Raw genomic sequence first — 23,513 nt, 5'->3', positions numbered from 1 at the left:
AAAAAACATCAAGGACAGCTGCCACCCTGGGTGTGATCTGTTTGACCTGCTGCCCTCAGGGAGGCGCTACAGGTGCATCACAACAAGGACAAACAGACTCAAGAACAGTTTTTTCCCAAAAGCCATAACCATTCTAAACTCACACGTGCACTGACTACACAGTCTAACTCCCAACCCCTGGACTTCCTTCTGTCCATCAACTGTGCAATATCCAATATCTAAATGGTACTGAATAATAACTAATATCTGTATACTGTACAATAGCATTACTCTCAGGGTCCAGCATCCACTACTCACTGCACATGATCAGCATTATTGTGCAATATTTAAATTATGTGCAATAACCCAAGAATAAGTTATTTATTCTTTCCAGTATTTAAATAATGTGCAATAACACGATTTAGTTATTATTCTTTCCATTTGTATATAGCGTCACAGAACTTTTTTTTTTGCAACTTTTTGCACCATTTGTTTATTTGTTTATTTACTTGTTGTGTTCTACATATATATGTCTGCACTGAAGGAGCTGCTTTTAATCTCATTGTACAGGTGTATAGTGACAATAAAAGGCATTCTATTCTATTCAATTGCCCAGTTTTTAAGGATTCAGTCCTCTGAATTGATTTGTTTCTTCATTAAATGGCAGCCAAACAGAAATGAGACGTGAAATGAGCCAACAGATGAGCAGCTAAACTGGGATTTCAAACTCCAACCAGTCTCTTAATGAGAAGCTGATTCTTGCTGTTAATTAAGCCTGTTATTTAATTCAATGGCTTGTTGCTGCTCTCATTCTGCCACAGCAGACATTTCCAAATCTGTTGATTTTTCTGTTTTTTCTGTCATATTGTGGCTTGTTTTGTGTCTCATTATTGTTTGGCTACTAATTAAGGAAAAAGAGACAATTAAGGGGCCTGAGTCAAGTTAATTAAAACTGAGGCAAAAGAAGTTAATTAGCAGTAAAAACGGCTCACTAATGAAGAAGATGGTTAGAATGAAAACATGCAGCCACTGCGGCCCTCGAGGACTGCAGTTCGACACCTGTGTAATCTAAAGGGAACAAGGGGCAGAAACAGACAAAGCATATAAAATATGTAGCAACCGTTACAAGGAGGCCTAAGAAATGGACCTATGAGGTGATAAGATAGATGAAGAAAATGCCACATGTAGGCTCTGACACATAGGATAGAAGTCCATGAAGAGGAATTTGGGGCAAAATGTGAAACTTGGGATCATCCTTGAAACTAGCTGTAAAACCTGAACTGTAAAGTGACACTGTAAGCTTTAAATATTCTGTCATCTCGATTCAAAAGGTTAATGAGTTAAGAATAAAACATCCAAGACCCTAAAAAATAAATAAATAAATCAGCTGAATGACTGGTTGCCTGATTGGAGACACGTGTGTGATACGAATTCATGACAACAGCGAGTCTGAAAAGTCACTCAAATCCAGTTATTCAGGATCTTCTCTAAGAGTCCCAACAAATGTGTCCAGGCCATCGTAGAAGATCTTTGTAGAATAAGCAGCACTTGATTTCCTGTCACCCTCGCTTGGCTTTACTCCATGACATGTCATGAGCATGGAGGTGCAAGGGCGACAACTGCTTTTTATTTCCTCACTTTGCAGGAGGCATACAGCACTTTTTCAATGACATGTAAGGGGACTGACAAATTTATCCACACTTGTAATTTACAGAAATAATTAATATTGACATATAAATGAATTACATTTATAGAAGACACTAAATGAAGGGGGGATCAGCAGATGTGCCCTTACTGCAACTAAATGGCTTCGACAGGATTCATAACAGACCAGTCAATAACGTTGAATGTAAATAAACGTCAAATTTTATATGTAGCAGTAAAGAAAAAATACTAGTCAAAAACAGTAACTTGTGGAAGAAACAGAGGGCCTTAATGAGAAAGTGGATCTGGTGTACTGAGCAGTAACCCTAATTCAGAAGGCCTGCATTACCTCTGTGCGCACTGATGAATGGAGTGTAGGCAACACGTCATCGACGCTGTTAATCAAGTTCCTGAGGGTCTGTCCCACATTCTAGAGAGAAGAACAGTGAAATATAATGAGTATCAAATTCAGGCAAATCAAACCAAGATGGCTGGAAAGAAAAAATCAGTTTAATTAAGTTCAACTTATTCTTATTAAGTATATGTCCAATTTTGATCCCAGTATACTATACAGTTATTGCAAATAGAGAATAAAAAGGAGAAGCAGCATAAACACGAAGAAAGTAATATTGAAAAAGCATAAAAATAGACATAACATTCATTACATACAAAAGTATAATAATTGTGTATATATTGTATAGCTAAATGACATGCATCTTAGGCTGAGCTGCAATAACCCACTGCAAAAAAAGAAAGCTGAGGTTCTTACATCAACAAAAGGGTAAAGGTGAGGAATGCAGGACGTTTACGACTGATTATCGGCATGTGAGTATTAAATAGAGCTGAATGTGCTTTACTGGTGTATAAAAATATAATCACATTAAAGGTCTTACTTAATATGACCGAACTGCATACTGTACCTAACCGTACTTAATTTGGCAATCTATCCATCCATCCATTATCCAACCCACTATATCCTAACTACAGGGTCACAGGGGTCTTCTGGAGCCAATCCCAGCCAACACAGGGCGCAAAGCAGGAAAGAAACCCCGGGCAGGGTGCGCCAGCCCACCACAGGGCACGCATACACACACACACTAGGGACCATTTAGGATGGCCAATGCACCTAACCTGCATGTCTTTGGACTGTGGGAGGAAACCAGAGTACCTGGAGAAAACCCACGCAGACACGGAGAGAACATGCAAACTCCACACAGGGAGGACCCGGGAAGCGAACCCAGGACTCCTTACTGCAAGGCAGCAGTGCTACTTGCGCCACAGTGCCGCCCTATAGCAATCTATGCATTTGGAATTGTAAACTAAAATATTCAAATTATATAATTTACAGTTGTTCTCAATTGCTTTGTACCCGTTCCCTGACGACACTTCAAGTGGTCAAACCAACACATGCATTGCTCCACAACATGGAGTTCCTTGTGCACAACTGAACCAGATTTCCCATTCTCTTTGCAACTGCTTTAGCACGTGTGAATAAATGACAAGCACAGAGAGATTTACTCAAAAGAGGCCCTGAATATTCTGTAATAACTCTTGGTAGGATGAAACAATCTGAACGAAACAACGAGCAATGTGCTCCTCAGTATATGGAGCTTCGACCAAGCCGGGATGTCCCTGTGTCAGAGCGATGATGTAGGCACCGGACAGCCGTCACGACGTTGAACCTCCATTTGCAACTTCTGGGTGCACCCCTTCACTCAGTCACTTGACTTCTCATCAGGATGGTGGTGTACAGTATTGAGCAGCGCGTCTTCATGGTACGAACCTACTGGGTCACCAATTCATTTAACTCTTTCATGGCTGGATGTCGACTTTTGTCAAAATTCAGGGGTAGAGGACAGCAATTGGCTGAAAACTGCGACAAAACTCGCCCTTAGATTTTAGTTCGACTCTCTTTGCTAGAGCTTTGTTCATTCAACCTCAATTCCCTACACGTGCAAGAGCAGCAAAGAGCAAACAACCTCTAAAATGGCATCGACATCTGGCAAGAGACCAAAGCGAATGTGCAAAGCAGAATACTCCATGGACGTTTTACATAATTTCGTTGAATAAGACTCTTACTTGTCAGACTCCGAGTTTAATGCAAGTGATCTGGAGATGGAGTTTGAAAATGAAAGTGAGGTACCAGCATCATCTGATTGGTCTCCAGCTGATCGTGGTGCTGAAGACTTTCATGTAGCTGATGCGCCTACAGCAGCGTTCACCTGGGAGGACCAACACGTATGATGACAAGAGGTACAAACCATATTGCGTCACACCGCCACCACCACCCACCTGCTGTGTGAAGACAGCCAGGCAGCCGACCCACTGTGCATTCCTGCTGACCATTGAGGTGCCCCCGCACACCCACTGCTGTCAGAGATGCCGAACATGCGCCAACAGTTTCCACGGCACATAACAATAGACGTTTTATGTTGATTTATGTATAAAAAACTATTGCTTTGTGTGCTTTTCATAAAATTGAGTTTTTTGGAAAAAATATTCAGCCCTCAAAGAGTTAAGCGATGTCAGAATCAGCTGGATGATTGCGAGTTTACGGAAGGTGACTTCCAGCAAGATGGAGCAACGTGTCACACATCAACAAGGACCACGACAGAAATTGAGTCCTTCTTCGGCAACAGGGTCATTTCAAAGGGGCTTTGGCCACCACGGTTGCCGGATCTGACATCACCAGACTTCTTCCTTCAAAGGAACAAACTTCGCACTGTGGAAGATTTGAAGGAAAATATCCAACGTGAAATTGATGCTATTTCCCCCCGAGATGCTTGCTGATACATTCAGGAACACGAAGCACCGTGTTAAATGTGTCTGGCAGAAAACGCAAACCACTTCCAGCACTGCATGTAATGCCATCGATTACACAGACGTCAAGGTAGACAGCAGATTTTTTTGGTTCAGATTGCTTCATCCTAACGGGAGTTACAACAGAATATTCGGGGCTTCTTTCGAGTGAATCTCCCTGCACAATTGTCCAGAATTTGAAAGATTATCAATTGACTTTGTGATCAAAACAGATGATGTCGATTTTCTGTTAAATAGTTTTACACTCTGCGGTGGGTTGGCACCCTGCCTGGGATTGGTTCCTGCCTTGTGCCCTGTGTTGGCTGGGATTGGCTCCAGCAGACCCCCGTGACCCTGTGTTCAGATTCAGCGGGTTGGAAAATGGATGGATGGATGGATAGTTTTACACTTCAAAACATTTTAGAAGTCATCTCATGCACAAAAGTCCATCTGGTTATCAAAATTTGTCAGCCGTATGTGCAGTGACATGGAGTCATTGTAATGTCTCCTATAGTGTGCCACCTTTCTGGGTCTGGCAAGGTAAGCAGTTCCACCGCAGGATTGGGTGCTCTGACAAGACCCCGCCCCTTCCAGCACCCACTGCTATAAAGACCAGACGACCAGGGAGCCAATCATTAGATTTTCACTGGCGAGAGAGGAGGACGACAGAGATCTGAATCCTCAGCTACAGAATTAATGACAGACCAAGGCTATTCACAGCCGTGAGTTTTGTTTTTGCTTTGCTGCCGCACAGCTGTAACTTGTGTAACAATTAAAGGAGGTGACCCAGCAGGCACCCCAACTGTTAGCCTGTTTCCAGTCATGTTACAAGATTGGTCCTCAGGTGAATCTCACCTACAATGACAAAGTGGAAGGCACTCATGTCTTAGGTCCACCAATGACACTTGCTGTCAAGTGAGGTCACAGGTGAGACTCATGACTTACGAGGTTTGTCAAACACATCCATAGACATTGAGCACAACTGAACATGGAGTGACCTGCTCAGCCAGACACTGAACTTGGGCAACAGCCTGCTTGTGGAGGAGGAAGAGGAGTGAGAATGCATGGAGGTGGTGTGGCACCAAGAGTGCAAAAATACAAGAAGAGGTACAACAGCGCAGTGGCACAGAGATGTCCCACATGAAGTACGGGCCACACTTGTGGATTATGTCATTGGCCGTGGCCTTACTATGGCAGAGGCCGTGCTTTTTATTTGGATGCTTTGCATGCTTCATTCTTTTGCTTTAGTCACAAACCTTTAATGTGTTGTTGAACTTTGTACTGTTGTATTTAGTGTGTGAAAAGCATTTACTTTGACACACAATAACTAGAATAGAGAGTGGTAAAATGTACAGCAAGACCACTTGGAATTAAAAGATAAGGAACAGATTCCTGGAGTTCATCGTCATACTGACAAAACATCTAAACATTTTGATCACCACGGTTCTACACAATCTTCTCATTTTGGTGACACTGACTTATTCATAGACACAATTATTTGATTTTGGAGCCTGAGCTAAGAATTTTGGGTGAAAAATATGCTTTTGCAGCTGAACGACGTTGTTGTGCCATACCATATTCTCTATTTTGATAAATGTATTTGGAATTACGGCGTTGATAACAGTGTTTCAAGAAAGGAGCCCAAGCAATTGAGAAAAACTGTAAATACAAAACACTAATTCACAGATAGGGTGGCATGGTGGCACAGTAATAGTTGCCTTGCAAAAAGGAGACTGGGATTCAAGCCCTGAGAGCTCCCTGTGATGTTCTCCCTGAGTTATGTGTGAGTTGCCTCTGGGTGCTCAGATTTCCTGGTCTGGTGTACTGGTCATTCTAATTGACCTCAGTGTGGGAGAACACAAAAGTGTGAGTGGGCCCTGTGATAGACTGAGGTTCTGTTATATTATATGCCTAAACAGTCTGCCTTAATTAGCCATCTTTATAAATCCTATGCAGCATTTAAGTGACATTATTGTTAATGTTATAGTCTTATAAAAGAAATGTCTTCAGTGAGGACTTAAATTACAATTTTAGTGCACAACAATGACACTGCAAGGAATGGTGAGGCTTATTTCAATTTTTCTCATGGCTCTTTTCATAAGATGGTCTGTTTCATTTGAATGGCTCAAGTCCCTTTAGAGTTCAGGCCATTGAAACCTCTGGCGGTGCTCATTTGAGCGTGACTGCTCTGACCCCACTGCTTAATATCGCCAAGTCTGTTTGAGCATCTGATGATCACCGTGCATTCATTAGGAACCAATTAATCTGGCAAAAGAGTGCAGCACATTGTACTCCTACAGATTTTCAGCATGAAGCTTATGATTTTTTCTTGTTTGTAATAAACTCCTTTTTTTAATAGTGGAAATGATATGACTTGGCCTGGACAGTTGAAGCTACATAAATAAAAGATGTATATTTCAAAGCATTCATTCGGAGAAATATTTTTGGCTGCCCACAAGCAGTTTCTAATAGACAACATCGACCCATGAAGAAGTGTCTCGCAGTAATAAATTAAGAGCGGTCCTATCTGCTGTGAGGGTTGTAGATTACATCTTAAAAATTGAAAACCTGACATGTTTACAGCATCTTTGCAGGCACTCTGTCAAGAAGAAAGCTGAGTTACAGCTCACCCTATGAAGAAAGCGCAAAGCCTTAACTGCCTGCAAAGGACAAAAGATGGAGGCTTAAATCTTCATTGATCTTCCCCGAGATTATATTGCATTTTTTCCATGCAGTTACTCATTAGGTTCAAGTAATAATTTACTGCATTAAGGCTTCAGTTGAATTAGGCTGCCAGTCTAAAAAGCCCATTAGAGGAGAGCACTTGAAATCACTGGGCTGCCCGAGTCAGCTGTTTCTTAGGAGGACATCTTATCAAATTTTTGAAATAAGATGGAAAACAGAAACAGAACTGGATACCAACTTTGAGGGGTCTTCTGCTACCTCTTGAGTCCGTCACTGAGGCTCCAGAAAGTCCTGCTGCTATGGAAAACATTCTGTACAGTCCAGTTACAAAAAAGAGGGGCCGCCTAATGACTGCAGGCCAGTGGCCCTTATGTACCACTTCATGAAGACCTTTGAGAGTCCTCTTGTGAGAGACCCCTACAGTAAAGTGTACATACTGTACTTATTGATCTATTTATTTATGTTAAGAGCTTCTGTAAAAAACACATCTCCCCCTGCAGACAAAGTTCTATCTATCTATCTATCTATCTATCTATCTATCTATCTATCTATCTATCTATCTATCTATCTATCTATCTATCTATCTATCTATCATATAGTGCCTTTCCTATCTATCTATCTATCTATCTATCTATCTATCTATCTATCTATCTATCTATCTATCTATCTATCTATCTATCTATCTATTATATAGTGCCTTTCACATCTATCTATCTATCTAGGACCAAAGGGGTGTCTGTGTCTGAAGGCTTTATGAGAGTTGGACGTCCACCATAAATGGGCTTTTCCTGTGCTGGACCTTAGTGTGTGACTTCATTTGGAGACTGGACTGGTGTCGCCAGATGGCATGGGATGTCCTGGACAAACCCTTCTGGCCCTGGGGGTATGTTTGAGAAGTCTATTTGTTATCTATGTATTATATAGTGCCTTTCCAAACTATTACTTATACAGTCAGTCAGTCATTGTCCAACCTGCTATGTCCTAACACAGGGTTACGGGGGTCTGCTGGAGCCAATCCCAGCCAACAAGGCAGGAAACAACCCCGGGCAGGGCACCAGCCCACTGCAGGGTGCGCACACCCACACACCAAGCACACACAAGGGACAATTTAGGATTGCCAATGCACCTAACCTGCATGTCTTTGAACTGTGGGAGGAAACCGGAGCACCTATTACTTATACAGTGCATTTCATATCTATCTATCTATCTATCTATCTATCTATCTATCTATCTATCTATCTATCTATCTATCTATCTATCTATCTATCTATCTATCTATCTATCGTGACAACTCTGTAGGATGTGCCAGCCACCCAGCCCGACACAGACAGACACAAGAGGCACACTTACAAAAGCTCATGCTTTTTATTTCCTTCTCTGCACAGCACACAGTGCACAAATCACCACAAATAGCTCATTCCTTTCTTCCTTTCTATTTTTTCTCTCTTCTGCCACCCTCACACCTCCACTCACAAGCTCTGTCCACTATCTCCCGACTCTGGCTCCGGCTCCCAGAATGGAGTGAGGCGGCCCCTTTTATATTATACCTGGATGTCCTTCAGGTGCTCCTTGATGGTCTTCCTGCAGCACTTCCTGGTCCATGGTTCTGGACATTCCGGGTGCCCCCTGACAGTGGCCACGGGCCTCAATAGGTTTGAGCTCCCAAGCTTTGTTCCCGAGGCCCCAACACCCAACATGGTAGCTACCCTCTCGTGTTCTTGGGGAGATACTGCACATCTCCCGGTCCTTCCACTCTCTGGGCGATCCGGCTGGGCATGAGCCCTACCATCCACCACACTATCTATTATCTGTTCATACCTTGGTATATTAAGTTTTATCAGTGAATATAATTAAAGGCTGCGGTGGGCTGGCGCCATGCCCAGGGTCTGTTTCCTGCCTTGCGCCCTGTGTTGGCTGGTATTGGCTCCAGCAGACCCCCGTGACCCTGTGTTAGGATATAGCAGGTTGGATAATGGATGGATATAATCAAAGGAAGTCAGACCACATGGAAATAATTCTTCAAAATAACTCCTATAATCTGTCTTCTCCACAAGGCCGGCAGTACTGTGAGGATTCTGTTTTATTATTTCTCCAGTGCCTCTAGCCATCCCTGTTAAGGTTAAAACTGAGAGATATGCCAGTAGATGAGCCTGTGGTGTCCTGGATGATGTCCTCGACTATCTGACCAGTAGACTACAGTTTGTGAGGCTCAAGGACTGAGTGAGTAACACTGGAGCACCACAAACAACAGTCCGGTCTTCTTTTGTCTTCAGTCTGTACACCTCAGATTATAAATATAACAGCAGGTCACGTCACTTGCAGAAACTCTCAAGATGGTTCTGCACTAAAGGGGAGTACTGACAAAGGGATGAGACAGAGGAGAGAAGTCAGCCGGTGCAAAGAGAAGTGTCTGCAATGTAGCATCAGCAAAACCAAAGAACTGCTTAATGACTTTTTCCACACCAAAGAGCCTCTACGCCCTTTCATGATTCAGGGAATGGACATGGAAGTGGGTACAGCTACAGATACTTAGGGGTCTACATCAGCGGTAGACTGGACTGATCTAGCGACACAGTGGAGCTATACAAAAAAAGGAGAGAGGAGACCCTGTTTTTTCTTAGGAGACTGGATTCCTTCAGTGTATGCAGTGACCTCCTTTCACTGGTGCACATCATCCATCTGATAACCTGCTTGAGATGTTTTACAGTCAGAAGAGCCTCAGCCTATCCCAGCAGCAGATTCATTAAGGCAGGAACAAACTGTGGGCCCATTAAAGGGGACACTAATGCACTCGCCTTCATCCGGTTTAGAGTCACTGCCTGTATCTTTGGGATGTAAGACGATAGCACTAGGGTGTTGTACCGTGTTAGCCATTGTGAATGTATTGAGAAGTCAAGCAAAATGACCCCTTTTATTGGCTAACTGAAAAGATTACCATATGCAACTCAGACCCCTTCTTAGATAACTCAGGGCCCTTCTTCAGGCAAGATGTAATTACATGTAATCTTTCTAGTTAGCCAATAAAAGGTGTAATTTTGCTTCTCACTGGATGTGAGACGAAAAACGCAGTGCCGACTGAAAAACTCGAGCAGCCACAAACAGAAAGTACAAACTACAGTACATACAGACAGTGCCTGGCCTGAGATTGAAACCCACGTCTCAGGTGGTAACGCAACAGCGCTAACCACCGCCCCAGCATAAATACTGACATGTGTGAGTTACTTACCTTTATGATCTCAACATATTGTGTGGGCGGGAGGTCATTTACCTCATTCTTCAGCTGGACCACCACCTTCACCAGTTCCATGACAGAGAAGTATACTTTGTCATTGGTGCGATCCAGCTCGGCTGTGGGAGTGGGCTGCATGATTAAAAAAAAAGAAACAAGATAAGAATACTCAGTCCAAGCTAATTCGTCAATCTCTATTTAAGAATCTTTATTAATGCTTTCAGACAAAAGTCAAGCAAAATGACACCTTTCATCGGCTAACTAAAAAGATTACAATATGCAAGTTTTCGAGGCAACTCAGGCCCCTTCTTTTGAAAATCCCCCAGAGTACTTCTGTCTTCTGCACTCAATGCTATCTACTAATGCTATCCAGAAATTTTGAAATTAGTGAAATGTACTGTAACAAACCTTCATCTGTGTCCCCAAAGCTCCTTTTAAAGTAACTGCTGTAATCCGCTATACTAAATCTCTTCGAGGTTTTAAACTCGTCTATTGTGTCACCTCTTCATGTTCATTTGCTTAAGCAGAAGTGATAAAACTCCGTCAATGTCTCCTGTCGAAGGTGCAGGAATACGTCTGGCTGCTCATCTCTGTAATTACTTTCTTGTAACGTAAAGACTACAACTGCACACAATACAGGGCGAGTCAAAATGATGTTAACATTTGAATGGCGGAAATAATTTATTCACAAAACATACCTCATATGTGCAAGATGACTTACAGAAATGTCTCAAACTGTTCGTCATCACTTTCAACACATGGACCACATGTGGCACATAAATTGTCCACAAAAATCGTATATAAGTCTATACATACAGTCATATGAAAAAGTTTGGGAACCCCTCTTAATTCTTTGGATTTTTGTTTCTCATTGGCTGAACTTCCTTTTAATATCTGACATGCCTTATGGTAACAGTAGGATTTCAGCAGTGACATTAAGTTTATTGGATTAACAGAAAATATGAAATATGCATCATAATAAAATTAGACAGGTGCATAAATGTGAGCCCCCCAACAGAGATATGACATCAATACTTAGTTGAGCCTCCTTTTGTCCTCTAGACGCTGTCCTCCTATAGCCTTTGATGAGTGTCTGATTCTGGATGGAGGTATTGTTCACCATTCTTCATACAAAATCTCTCCAGTTCAGTTCAATTTGATGGACAGCCTGCTTCAGATCATCCCATAGACTGTCAATGATATTCAAGTCAGAGGACTGTGACGGCCATTCCAGAACATTGTACTTCTCCCTCTGCATGAAGGCCTTTGTAGATTTTGAACTGTGTTTTGGGTCATTGTCTTGTTGGAATATCCAACCCCTGCGTAAGTAACTTCAACTTTGTCACTGATGCTTGAACATTATCCTGAAGAATTTGTTAATATTGGGTTGAATTCATCTGACCCTCGACTTTAACAAGGGCCCCAGTCCCCTGAACTAGCCACACAGCCCACCCCACAGCATGATGGAACCTCCACCAAATGTGACAGTAGGTAGCAGGTGTTTTTCTTGGAATGCGGTGTTCTTCTGCCATGCAAATTGCTTTTTGTTCTGACCAAATAACTCAATAATTGTCTCATCAGTCCAAAGCACTTTGTTCCAGAATGAATCTGGCTTGTCTAAATGAGTATTGGCATACAACAAGCGACTCTGTTTGTGGCGTGAGTGCGGAAAGGGCTTCTTTCTCATCACACTGCCATACAGATGTTCTTTGTGCAAATTGCCCTGAATTGTAGAACGATCTGCAGCCAGATGTTCTTGCAGGTCTTTGGAGGTGATCTGTGGGTTGTCTGTCACCATTCTCACAATCCTGCTCATATGCCGCTCCTGTATTTTTCTTGGCCTGCCAGACCTGCTGGGTTTAACAGCAACTGTGCCTGTGGCCTTCCATTTCCTGATTCCATTCCTTACAGTTGAAACTGACAGTTTAAACCTCTGAGATGGCTTTTTGTAGCCTTCCCCTAAACCAGGAGACTCAACAATCTTTGTTTTCAGATCTTTGGAGAGTTGCTTTGAGGATCCCATGCTGTCACTCTTCAGAGGAGAGTCAAAGGGAAGGAAGCACAACTTGTAATTGACCACCTTAAATATCTTTATATCTCATGATGGACACACCTGTCTATGAAGTTCAAGGCTTAACGAACTCATCAACCAATCAGCATTGAGCAGTGACAGGCATTCAAATCAGCACAATGACAAGGGGACCCACATTTGTGCACAGCCAGTTTTTCACATTTGATTTCATTTCATACAACTAAATACTGCGTCACTAAAAATCTTTGTTCGGAAATGTTCCTAGGAAATGAAAGACAGACCACTGTTATCTTTTTGTTGAAAGTAGAGTCAATTATTATGGATTATTTTCATATGACTGTAGCCGTACCATTAGTGTTAACATAATTCTCACTCACTCTGTATACTAGATCAGCGGTTTTCAAACATGACCCACTAGGCAACCCTAGTAAGCTTCTAAGAAGACAGAAAATAAATACAAAATAGCAGCAAAATACTAAAAATCAAGCAACAGCAGGGATGCCAAAGTTGCGAGTCCCATATGTCGTATGTGGCGTGCAGCGACCGTCAGTTCTCTCAGAGTCTCTCTTTGGTATGTGTATTGAGTTCAGCTGGATAGCATTTATATCTGGCACGAAAATGCGTCTTCAGTTTCTTGTCATGCCAGTGATGGAGATCACATGGCCACTCCACTCATGCACAGCAATTCAAGGTATAGTGGTGGCTTGCATTCACCTGAAAAGTACCGCGACTAACCTACAGTTAGATTTGGAACAAGCAGCTCGTAAAGACCCAAAACGAAAAAGAGACGAGGAGGTGACATGCCTCACTACTATAAAGAACTTGAGTGTTTTAATATAAGGACAATGACGGCTTCTGTGATTGCTGCCACCACCTGACATGACTCTTTTGTCTTTTTGATTGTTGTTTGTGGAGGGCAAACACATTTGTATTTCCACTTGTATTAACCGCAGATATTGCTGATAAAAATGCTAGAGTGCTACAAGTTCTGAACACTCTGGAGCAGGTGTTCTTCAAAGGCCTCTCTGTATTTGGCTGCATCCATCCTTCTCTTTAGTTCTGACCTGTGTCCCTGCGTCCCCACAGCGTGATGCTGCCACCACCATGCTTCACTGCCGGGATGGTCTTTGTCAGATACAACGATTAGAATTGTGCCCACAGCATCTCATTTTTGCCTTATCTGAGTAGAGAATCTTTTTCTTCACTCTCTCCGAGTCTTTTAGCTGCTCTCTGGCATTGGGAGTCAGCCATTGTACAACAAACATCTGATTGATGGAGTGCTGCTGAGAAGGTCATCCTGACATTATTTACCCATCCCAGTGGAAGACTACTGAAGCTCTCCTAAAGTGAACATTGACTTCTTGGTCACTTACCTGATGTCACACACGTGTGTGCACAGGGGACAGTTTAAGAGCTCGGATCAAGGTTATTATAGTTTTGCCTTTTTCTATTAGTTTTTATTTCTATATTTTTTCTGACCTTACTTGGAAATTCAGTTTAGTTTTAGTTTTCCTTCATTGTGTATTTTTAGTTTTAATTTAGTTTTTATTTTACAAAGACATTTCTGCTTTATTTTTATAAATATTAGTTTCAGTTTTAGTAATTATAGTACAGTTAAAGAGCTACATGGAGTTTAGTTTTTGCGTCACAATGAGAGAGAACTGTACACTTAACGGGTTTGGATACAATATGAGTTTAATGTGGAAGCTTACTGTACTACACTACATGACACAGTTTACTATTTGGTCTTGTTATTGTCTGATGAAAACAAGCATAATCAAAACTAGGTACTGAATATGAACAATTTTACACAATTGTATCATTTTTAATACTAGGGGGCTTTACAAGGCAGGAAAATCCCTGGTATGCAATATTTATTATATGGCTGATGTTAAGACCAAAAAGAATATGATATTTCAACTATCTATTTTGAGAGAGACAGAAACATTGAAAAAATGGGGACAGATATTTTAAAACATAATTCTGCTACTGGATTATTTTCACAGTATCAGGTATTTTGAGCTGTGAATATGAACTAAAAAAGATAAATTAATAAATGTAGCATAAATACAAAAACACATTAGTATGTTTAGCTTTCACCACTTAGCAGACTCTCTTCGCCTACCCACCTGTAGTTCAGTAGAGACGTTGCCAGCTCAAGAATTTTACACGGGTTGTATCGCTTTGTTGTTAAATGACGTTTTTAAAGCAAAAGTGGTTGGTCAGTAACAATACGCTGATCTTGTACGATGACCTTGTCAGTCTCTCGATCAGTGCCGCTTTATTTTCAAAAATCGGGAGTGGTCTCCCCTCAACTTTCTCTTTTACTCAGATATGGGGATGAATATTTGAGGAATATACCACAAGACAATGGTTTTTATAGTATGTACATTAAAGAACCATCAACAACAAATCAAAACAAATTAATAATATATTGAACAACTATTATAAAAGTAAAGTTGAATAAATTGGACTCTGCAGCTGCATGAATAAAAAAAAATCGAGTATGTGCTCAGGTAAAGTACCACGTCCAGTTGATGGATTTGACCCAAAAGTTAATACAGATTTACAATTTTGGTGTAACAACCGACCACATGTCAAATTTCATCCATCTATCTAGCTGCGTTTTTGAGTTATCGTGTTTACGCACAAACACAAACATGACTCCAAAAAACTGTATTGTTGGACTTGGGGAGGTCTAAAACGTCAATATTCATTCAAAATCTCGAGGTCAAATTTTTTTCATGATTACTATACTTTCTCAATACTTCTTTGTGTCCCAAGTGGCAGGTGAATTACTGTCAGCAAAAAGCAGGCAGCTGAGAAATAAAATGAAACGTTACTCACGCGTGATTTTTATGTCCATACGGTAAAGGTTTTGTTGACCAGCACATTCCGATTTCAGGCATTTGAATTACATCTTGATATACAAAAAGCACAAAGAAAGGCGGCACGTAAATCGCTTTCTATTCCATACACTATACACACCCATATTCAGCTCATTCTGTCACCGCAAATGCTGTGTGAACACTTGCCCTACGTCACCAGCCGCTGTTCACTGGATGAATATATGCGGGTGGCTCGTGGTGGATGACTTTCAGTTTTAGAGTTAAAAGTTATAAGGGTTAAAACTAATAGCAAGAATATTCATTCAAAAACAAAAACTAAAATTATTTTAGTAAATTATTATTTTATTTAAGTTAGTCTTTCCAGATACTTTAATAGTTTCATTTAGTTTTAGTTTTTCATTTTGGTTTTGTTAATTATTTTATTTCAGTTTACGAAAATGTTTTTTTAATAATAGTTTCAGTTTCGATTTTAGTTTCTGTTAACTATAATAGTCTTCCCCCAGAAAGCCAGAGGGTGCTGTGGACTAATGCCTCTTCTCTCTCTCTCTGTAGACCAGAAGATTGACCACCATGACACTTCCGATGCCACTTCTGGACCGTTTCCGTCCGTCTGGACCCGCCTCTTCCTTTTTTTACTGGAAGCAACGCCATCTTAGTTAGTCTGCTTTGGAGGCTCGTGTTGTTACAACATTTCTTCTTTTTAAAGCGCTTTACCCGCATTCCCTTTGAATATACGGACTTAGATCCTTAATCTCTTTGTGTCCTTTTGTTACACTGACTAAGGTCGGTCTTTGGCTGGACGGCCAACTCTGGGAAGAGTCCTGGTGGTTTCAAATGTCTTACATTTCACACTGATTGAGGCCACTGTGCTCCTGTGGTTTCATTCCCTTGTCCTGATTTATCGCTCACCAAAACTTGAACATGGGGGTCTACAGAGAGTTCATGGCTTGATTTTTGTCAATGTCGATCTATTTATTCATAGAGCAAATTTAAAACAACATCAGTAATGTTGTAGTCAAAGTGCTTTACAATAAAATACAGTAATCCCTCCTCCATCGCGGGGGTTGCGTTCCAGAGCCACCCGCGAAATAGGAAAATCCGCGAAGTAGAAACCATATGTTTATATGGTTATTTTTACATTGTCATGCTTGGGTCACAGATTTGCGCAGAAACACAGGAGGTTGTAGAGAGACAGGAACGTTATTCAAACACTGCAAACAAACATTTGTCTCTTTTTCAAAAGTTTAAACTGTGCTCCATGACAAGACAGAGATGACAGTTCTGTCTCACAATTAAAAGAATGCAAACATATCTTCCTTTTCAAAGGAGTGCAAAGCAAGCAGTCAAAAAAAAAATCAATAGGGCTTTTAAGTATGCGAAGCACCGCCGGTACAAAGCTGTTGAAGGCGGCAGCTCACACCCCCTCTGTCAGGAACAGGAAGAGAGAGAGAGAGAGACAGATAAAAAAAATCAATACGTGCCCTTTGAGCTTTTAAGTATGCGAAGCACTGTGCAGCATGTCCTTCAGGAAGCAGCTGCACACAGTCCCCCTGCTCACACCCCCCTACATCAGCGCAAGAGAGAGAGAGAGAGAGAGAGAGAGAGAGAGAGAGAAAGTAAGCCGGGTAGCTTCTCAGCCACCTGCCAATAGCGTCCCTTGTATGAAATCAACTGGGCAAACCAACTGAGGAAGCATGTGCCAGAAATTAAAAGACCTATTGTCCGCAGAAACCCGCGAAGCAGCGAAAAATCCACGATATATATTTAAATATGCTTACATATAAAATCTGCGATGGAGTGAAGCCGCGAAAGGCGAAGCGCGATATAGCGAGGGATCACTGTATACAATAAACATTAATAAAACAAATAGAATAAAATACAATAAACCACAATACAAACCAGCAGCAAATTGAAACAAACAAATGACTATGAGGAAGGAACTATCAGTATCACTGCAGGTCACAGAAAGCCACAGACCAGAACTGCGACTTTCTTTTGTCCTGATTTGCAGTGTGAACTGTACAGCCTTATATACACAGGTTCTAAACGATGTCCTGTCAATTCAGTTACCACAGGTGGACTCCAATCAATTTCTAGAAACATCTCAATGAGAATTAAAGCAAAAAGGATGCGCCTGACCACATTTAGGTGGGCCACAGCAAAGGGGTTGAATACTTCTAGGAACGAGAGATTTCAGTTTTTTGATTTTTAATAAATTTGCAGACCTGTTGCCCCCTTTATCATTATGGGTTATTGAGTAAAGAATGACGGGGGAAAATGGCAAATTTATCCATTGAAAATAAAATCTATAACACAAAGTGTGCAGAAAGTGAAGGGGCCTGAATACGTTCTGAATCCACTATAAGAAGAAAAGCAGGCATCAAGTGCCAAAGAGTACAGGGCATGATACGATACAGCACGTACACTGAGAACACGTTACTGCACTGCGCTCTGATCCACACTTGTACTGTCTAGCAACAGGAAAAATGTGGATCTGCATAAACATTTATATTATGATACTATGCAGACCAAATGTGATCAGCAGTATTTGACCAAATGCAAATATACCAAATGTTATAAACAAAAAAAGGGCATCACACAGCTCTTCTGGTGAGAATCATCAAAGAACCTGATATCAGCCCTACGATGTTATCTTAAGCCTATAACCTCGGTATATGCCAACAATGAGACCGGACCCCCAGACATCACAAGGCATCTGAAAAGAGCAGCATGAACATTAGAACAATCTAGAGGTGAACAGGCCATCTGGCCCCATAAAGCTTGCCAATCCTGTCCATCAAGTCAAGCTTAAGTCCCTAAAGTCCTTCTGTCTACCACCATACATTCCATGCATCTGTGTGTTCTCTGCGTGAAGAAAAACTTTCTAATGTTTGTTTGAAATTTACCCTTAACAAATGTCCAACTATGTCCCAGTGTTCTTGATGAACTCATTTTAAAGTCACAGTCTTGATTCACTGCACTAAATCCCTTCATAATTTTAAACACTTCACTTGGGTCTCCTCTTCATCTCATTGTGCTGAAACTGTAAAGACTCAGCACTTTTAATCTTTCCTCATAACTGCAGCCCTTGGAATCATTTCAGTCGCACTTCTCTGGACTTCTTCTAGTGCTGCTATGTCCTTTTTGTAGCCTGGAGATGAAAACTGCACAAAGGCCTCCAGATGAGGCCTCACCAGTGTGTTATAAAACTCAAGCAGAACCTCAGGGTTACACATCAAGGCGCTATATAACCAGACATTCTGTTAGCCTTCTTAATGGCTTCTGAACACTGTCTGGCAGTTGTTACTGCAGAGTCCACTACGGCTCCTAAATCCTTCTCCTAAGGTGTTCTCTCGATTTTTAGACCCTCCCATTGTGTATTCATACCTCACATTTTGACCACCTATGTGTAATACTTTACATTTGCTTATATTAAATATCACCATCCACAAATCTGCCCAAGCCTGTCTGCTATCCAAGTCCCTCTGTGATGATTCAATGGATTCTCGATTATCTGCCAATCCACCTATCTTGGTATCATCAGCAAACTTAACCAGCTTGTTATTTATATTCCTATCCAAATCAATTATATACATTAAAATAGCAGTCGACAACAGCACCGCCCCCTGCTGGACACCATTCTTAACGTCATTCAATTCTGATAAGGTTCCTCGCACCATCACCTTCTGTTCTTGTGTCTGAGCCAATTCTGCACCCACCTACACTCCATACCCTGAACTCCCACTTATTTATTTTATTATTATATTATTTAATATTATTATATATTATATTATTATTATTGTCTGTATGTATACCTGCATTTTTATCACTCTTTAATTTAATATTGTTCTTTATCAGTATGCTGCTGCTGGAGTATGTGAATTTCCCCTTGGGATTAATAAAGTATCTATCTATCTATCTATCTATCTATCTATCTATCTATCTATCTATCTATCTATCTATCTATCTATCTATCTATCTATCTATCTATCTATCTATCTATCTATCTATCTATCTATCTATCTATCTATCTATCTATCTATCTATCTATCCTCTTAGTTTGATGCCCACCCTTTACATGTGGCACCTTATCAAATGCTTTCTCAAAGTCCACATCAATAATCTCATCTGCTCCTCTCTGGTCGTATCCTTTTGCTGCCTCCTCATAGAATTCCAGTATGTTAGTAAAACACGACCTCCCTCTTCTGAGCCCACGCTGACTGTTCAGTTAAACTCCTGCTCTTGCCAAGTGTTGCTCAATCTTTTCCTTAATAATTCCTTCCATTAATCTCCCATTGAGAATACAATATAATTTACCTGAGCAGTCACTCTTGGCGGTTTCACGGGAGGGCCTGTAAATTCAGCTTCCAAAAAAAAATCAAACAAAAGGACAAAAATCAGTGCCTTTGAGCCACACGATGATAAAATGACACATGTGAGGTACGTTTGTGAAATACTGACCGTATCCCTGCTCCTTGTCAACGACCTGCAAAACAAACAAAACACACGGAGCTTATAATTACAGACTTTACTTATGAAGGGTGCAGTGCACCTATTGGATTATTACTATACTGTATAACATGCAAACAAACATACAATCACCTTTAATACAGGAATAATGGAAAATATTTAAAGACTGCTGAAAAAGATCTTAACATTTTATTATATAGGAGAAAAATAAATTTTAATTTATTCCCTTGAGGACTGACAATGGCTTCAATTTTTACATCAAATCTTCAAAGGTAAAATTAAACCCTTCAAATATTGTAGAGCTGTACCAGTGATGGCCTGCAGAGAGCACTAAACAATCAAATGTCCCTCCAAGAAATATCCATTATGTTTCAGTACATCACAGAGATAATTGTTTTATTAATACGCAGAAGATGTCCTTTACATGTATACTGTGATGGTAGCTCCAAGCTATCATTTAGCATAGAAAGAGCTACAATGATAATTAATATTATATATTATATTATATATTTTATATATTAATATTATATATATATATATATATATATATATAAATATATATATATTAATATTATATATATATATATTAATATTATATAATTAATATTATATTATATATTATATATATAAATATTATATAATTAATATTATATATATATATATATATATATATATATATATATATTAATATTGAGAGGAGCCAGTAGGGAAGTTTTCTCTGTCACCTCATCAGGACAGTAAACAGCTGTCACCTTGTCCTAAAGAGACATCAGGGTGTGTGCGTTTTAGCACATGGAAAGGGTGGAGGAGGCAGCAGACAGAAGTGCACCTCATCACTTTGTAGTGGGCTTCAGTGAGCCCTCATAGTGCAGAAGGTGAAGGCTACACCTTTGATAATGGAAACCTTTGTAAATATTGCACCAGGTCTCATGGATGTTCTGAAGTTTGACTGTTATTTACTGGAACAGATAAGATCACCATCTGTGCATGTCCCATAAGAGAGCCGCATGTGTGTACATAACGCATTCTAGCATGATGTGCTCGAGCCCTTTCAACTACTGAATACGATCTTATGAATTATCATACGCTAGGAGCAGCACAGATGGAGAAGGAACAGCACATTTTGTAACAAATCATATATTTCTTAAAACCATGTTACATACAATATTAGGCGTCAAACAATTTAATCAAGTGCAGTAGGCTTAAGCATGTCCCAGGTGAATCGGGTTCAAGCCTGGAGGGGGCACCCTTGCAACATTCCATCCAAAGTTAGGAATGGCTGCTCATTGCTATCTTTTTAACTCAAAAAACGTTAACATCAATAAAGAGATGAATGAAATTAGAGACTGAAAATAAAAGCCAGCAGCCATACCACCTGCACTTCAGATCAGATCATCCATCTGAAGCTAAGCTGTTCAGGGCCTACCAGTACTTGGACCAGGAAAATCTTGGGTTGCTGCTGGAAAAAGTGTTGGTGAGGACAGCAGGGGGCGCAAAACCTGTTGTCTGTGTGTGGATCCCAATGCCTCAGTGCAGTGACGGGGACGCTGTGCTGTAAAAAAGGCACCGTCCTGCTGATGAGACGTACAACTGAGGTCCTGACTCTCTGTGGTCATTAAAGATCCCTAGGAATCCTTCATAATGAGGAGGGTATATCCCAATGTCCTGGCTTAATTGTCCAACCAGGCCTGCTCATTCTGGTCCCTAATCATCCCCTGTCTCTAATTGGCTAGCTGTCTCTCATCCCACCTAATATGTCACATGTGGTGAGCATACAGGGGCAAAATAGCTGCCGTAACATCATCCAGGTAACAATGCTGCACATTAGTGGTGGTTGAAGTGGCTCTCCACTCTTTATGTAAAGCACTTTGAGTAGTGAGAATAGCACTATATATAGTGGGTACAGAAAGTATTCAGACCCCCTTCAATTTTTCACTCTTTGTCATATTGCAGCCATTTGCTAAAATCATTTAAATTAATTTTTTTCCTCATTAATGTACACACAGCACCCCATATTGACAGACAAAAAAATAATTTTTGAAATTGTTGCAGATTTATTAAAAAAGAAAAACTGAAATATCACATGGTCCTAAGTATTCAGACCCTTTGCTGTGACACTCATGTATTTAACTCCGGTGCTTTCCATTTCTTCTGATCATCCTTGAGATCACCTTCATTTGAGTCCAGCTGTGTTTGATTATACTGATTGGACTTGATTAGGAAAGCCACACACCTGTCTATATAAGACCTTACAGTTCACAATGCATGTCAGAGCAAATGAGAATCATGAGGTCAAAGGAACTGCCTGAAGAGCTCAGAGACAGAATTGTGGCAAGGCACAGATCTGGCCAAGGTTACAAAAAAATTTCTGCTGCACTTAAGGTTCCCAAGAGCACAGTGGCCTCCATAATCCTTAAATGGAAGACATTTGGGATGACCAGAAACCTTCCTAGAGCTGGCTGTCCGGCCAAGCTGAGCTACCGGGGGAGAAGAGCCTTGGTGAGAGAGGTAAAGAAGAACCCAAAGATCACTTTGGCTGAGCTCCAGAGATGCAGTGAAGAGATGGGAGAAAGTTGTAGAAAGTCAACCATCACTGCAGCCCTCCACCTGTCAGGGCTTTATGGCAGAGTGGCCTGTCGGAAGCCTCTCCTCAGTGCAAGACACATGACAGCCCGCATGGAGTTTGCTAAAAGACACCTGAAGGACTCTGAGATGGTGAGAAATAAGATTCTCTGGTCTGATGAGACCAAGATAGAACTTTTTGGCCTTAATTCTAAGCGGTATGTGTGGAGACAACCAGGCACTGCTCATCACTTGTCCAATACAGTTCCCACAGTGAAGCATGGCGGTGGCAGCATCATGCTGTGGGGGTGTTTTTCAGCTGCAGGGACAGGACAACTGGTTGCAATCGAAGGAAAGATAAATGCGGCCAAGTACAGGGATATCCTGGACAAAAACCTTCTCCAGAGTGCTAAGGACCTCAGACTGGGCCGAAGGTTTACCTTCCAACAAGACAATGACCCTAAGTACACAGCTAAAATAACGAAGGAGTGGCTTCACGACAACTCTGTGACTGTTCTTGAATGGCCCAGCCAGAGCCCTGACTTAAACCCAATTGAGCATCTCTGGAGAGACCTAAAAATGGCTGTCCACCAACGTTTACCATCCAACCTGACAGAACTGGAGAGGATCTGCAAAGAGGAATGGCAGAGGATCCCCAAATCCAGGTGTGAAAAACTTGTTGCATCTTTCCCAAGAAGACTCATGGCTGTATTAGCTCAAAAGGGTGCTTCTACTAAATACTGAGCAAAGGGTCTGAATACTTAGGACCATGTGATATTTCAGTTTTTCTTTTTTAATAAATCTGCAACAATTTCAAAAATTCTTTTTTTTGTCTGTCAATATGGGGTGCTGTGTGTACATTAATGAGGAAAAAAATATATTTAAATGATTTTAGCAAATGGCTGCAATATGACAAAGAGTGAAAAATTGAAGGGGGTCTGAATACTTTCTGTACCCACTGTAAATATAAGGAACTATAATTATTAAAAGAGAATAAAACAATTACTTGGTTGTAGTAATATGTGATGTTCTCAAAGAAAAGAATATGTGAATTGATTGGATACAGAGATTCATTTGGCTCTACAGTATCTGCCATGCCTATTATCAATAAGCATTTCTGTCTTTTTTGTTGGTTTAATGACCCTAACAATAATAAAACTTTATAAACAGAAAAAGTGTCAGATGTCAATGTACAGAGTGACTGTGGATACAAAAATATGGCACAGTGTGTTATGGAGACATGGCAAAGATGGCAAAAGCAGTT

General features: G+C 40.8%; 1 protein-coding gene across 3 annotated transcripts in view; it reads right to left on the bottom strand.

Moving 5' to 3' along the window:
* ptk2ba (protein tyrosine kinase 2 beta, a) overlaps positions 1-23,513 on the bottom strand; it is a 386,610-nt gene that overhangs the window by 12,501 nt on the left and 350,596 nt on the right. For 2 of the 3 annotated variants that reach the window (XM_028796343.2, XM_028796338.2), the window contains 4 exons: positions 19,679-19,703; positions 19,535-19,581; positions 10,334-10,468; positions 1,973-2,053 (listed from right to left, as the gene is read on the bottom strand). In XM_028796343.2, the coding sequence (XP_028652176.1) occupies positions 1,973-2,053; positions 10,334-10,468; positions 19,535-19,581; positions 19,679-19,703 (288 nt within the window). The remainder of the gene's footprint in view (positions 1-1,972; positions 2,054-10,333; positions 10,469-19,534; positions 19,582-19,678; positions 19,704-23,513) is intronic. The other variant, XM_028796341.2, reaches the window with a different exon arrangement.

This window comes from Erpetoichthys calabaricus, chromosome 3, assembly GCF_900747795.2.
Source record: "Erpetoichthys calabaricus chromosome 3, fErpCal1.3, whole genome shotgun sequence".
In the NCBI taxonomy this organism is placed as follows: domain Eukaryota; kingdom Metazoa; phylum Chordata; class Cladistia; order Polypteriformes; family Polypteridae; genus Erpetoichthys; species Erpetoichthys calabaricus.
Note: the sequence above shows the minus strand (reverse complement) of the source record. Positions and strands in the feature narration are given on the sequence as shown.